At 46.2% G+C, this 2,500-nt stretch overlaps 1 protein-coding gene across 1 annotated transcript in view; it reads right to left on the reverse strand.

Annotated features, from left to right (window-relative positions):
• LOC119575884 (rho guanine nucleotide exchange factor 18-like) overlaps window positions 1-2,500 on the reverse strand; it is a 188,740-nt gene that overhangs the window by 75,008 nt on the left and 111,232 nt on the right. Inside the window, exon 10 of the mRNA XM_037923422.1 lies at window positions 1,435-1,562. Within this exon, the coding sequence (XP_037779350.1) occupies window positions 1,435-1,562 (128 nt within the window). The remainder of the gene's footprint in view (window positions 1-1,434; window positions 1,563-2,500) is intronic.

Genomic DNA, 2,500 nt, shown 5'->3' on the forward strand with positions numbered 1-2,500 from the left:
TTTTCTCTTTATCCCTCTCTCTCTCTCTCTTTCTCTTTATCCCTCTCTCTCTCTCTCTTTCTCTTTATCCCTCTCTCTCTCTCTCTTTCTCTCCTCTCTCTCTCTCTCCTCTTCCTCTCTCTCTCTCTCCCCTTCTCTCTCTTTCTCTCTCCCCTCTTTCCTCTCTCTCTCCTTCTCTCTCTCTCTCTCGTCTCTCCTCTTCTCTCTCTCTCCCCCTCTCTCTTCTCTCTCTCTCTTTTTTCCCCTCCTCCTCTCCCCTTCTCTCTCTCCTCTCTCTCTCTCCCCTCTCGTCTCTCTCTCCTCTCTCTCTCTCTCTCTCTCTCTTTTTCCCCTCCCCCCTCTCTCTCTCCTCTCTCTCCTCTCTCTCTCTCTCTTCTTCTCTCTCTCTCCTCTCTCTCTTCTCTCTCTCTTTCTTTTCCCCTCCTCTCTCTCTCCTCTCTCTCTCTCCCCCTCTTTCTCCCTCTCTCCTCTCTTTCTCCCTCTCTCTCTCTCTCTCTCTCTCTCCCTTTCTCCTCTCTGTCTCTCTCTTCCTCTTTCTCTCTCCTCTCTCTCCTCTCCTCCTCTCTCCCTTTCTCCCTCTCTCTCTCCTCTCTCTCTCCTTTCTTTTTCTCTCTCTCTCTCTCTCCCCTCTTCCCCCTCCCTCACCCCCCTTTCTCCTCTCTCTCTCTCTCCTTTCCCCCCCTTTCCTCTCTCTCTCTCTTTCCCCCTTTCTCTCTTCTCTCTCTCTTTCCCCCTTTCTCTCTCTCTCTCTCTTCCCCCCTTTCTCTCTCTCTCTCTCTCTCTCTCTCTCTCTCTCTCTCTCTCTCTCTCTCCAAACCACATTAAACAAAACCAACTAAAAAAAAATACTTAGAAGCAGAGGGCCACGGAGGGAAGCTTCTTTACCCTCTTCTCCAAGAACCCTAAGCAGCGAGAGGGGAAAACCGACTCCGTGATACGCATTCGTATAAAAAGGAAGAGGACGGAAAAATGGGGGAGAGGAAAGTGGTCCTACGAGAAAGGGAAAGGAAAGGGGAGAGGGAAAGGAAAAGGGAAAGGGAAAGAGAGAGATATAGAAGGAGGGAAGGAGATAGGGAGAGGAGAAGGGGAGGGGGCGAGTGTGAGGGTAAGAGGGAGGGAGGAAGAGAGGGAGGGGAAGGAAGGAGAAGAGAAGGAGAGAAAAAAAAATCTGATAATAAGAGAGAGAGAATTAGATAGAGACAAGAAAGGTCATTCAGACAACTCATAAAAAACACACAAAGAAGAAAAAAAGCGTTGAAAGACACAAGACCGACTAACCGAGAGACAAGACACACGACCCCCCCCCACCACCACCACCCCCCGAACCAGAACCCGAAGCCGACCAACCCGAAGAAGAGCACCGACTTCTCACCGACCGACCAACCAAGACTCCCCAAGACTCAAGCCACGCGAAAACTACCGAAGGCTACTTACTGTGGCTGTTGTTGCTGCGGCTGGGTGGTGACGCCCGCCAGGATCGACGGCGTCGACACCGACTTCTGCAGCGTGAGTCGCGGGGCCAGCAGGCGCGGCTTCTCAATCGGGCCGGAACTCCGCTTCTCCTGAAAAAAAGGCCCCCAAGGAGCGAGAGATTAAACGGTTGGTAAGATTCGTTAAAAAATAATAATAACAGTGGTTCATACGAAGAATAATAAATGTAGATAGAGAATAATAATAATAATAATGATAAACCGGATAATCTTAAGCACATAGTGCCAATTTAAATAATGTATACGAAATTATGATCTACAATATAAATAAAAATAGTAATAAAATGTCTGTATAAACCATATATTGATCAATAAATTAATTAATGACAGTGACAATGACAATGCCAAAAACAACAACAACACCAAGAATAATAGTAATATTAATAAAAGCTATTGTCGAGAACTTGTTACGGTAAGAGCTGTCTTGAAGACGATTTCTCGAACTTTCATAAACCTGGACACACACGGTATATTGTCCTTTCTCCTTCCTGGAAAGAATCCGATGTGCGTCCGCGATCCCCTTCATCAGATGGAGTTCGACTCCCCCCGCCCCCCTTAAAAAGCAGTACACCAAGCCAACGCACCCAAACCCGACACGCAAAACACGGCTCTATACGAATTGAAACAAACAAACAAACAAACAAAAAATGAAAGTAAAAATACCCAACAAATACTTTCACGTAAGACATTACCTACAACAAAAATAGGTCTTTTAAAAATAAACATCAAACAGAAGACATATTACCATAACAATATTTAACAAAGGCAAATATAAAACAAAAGACAAAGAAAAAAACTACATATATCAAACGGGAGACGCCGCCCTAAACCAAGTCTCATCTCGCGACAATGCAGGTACAGTGAACGCTGTCTATACGTCCCACAAAGACGCACAGCAGCCCCCGTGTGTCTATTGTGCTACACTCACTTTTTTCCTCTCGCTCTTTTCCTCTTTTCTCCAATACTGTCCATTCCTTTCAGGTAGGCCTAACAAAGAACAGGAGGGAGGA

The sequence above is a fragment of the Penaeus monodon genome, chromosome 8, assembly GCF_015228065.2.
Source record: "Penaeus monodon isolate SGIC_2016 chromosome 8, NSTDA_Pmon_1, whole genome shotgun sequence".
Taxonomy (NCBI): Eukaryota; Metazoa; Arthropoda; class Malacostraca; order Decapoda; family Penaeidae; genus Penaeus; species Penaeus monodon.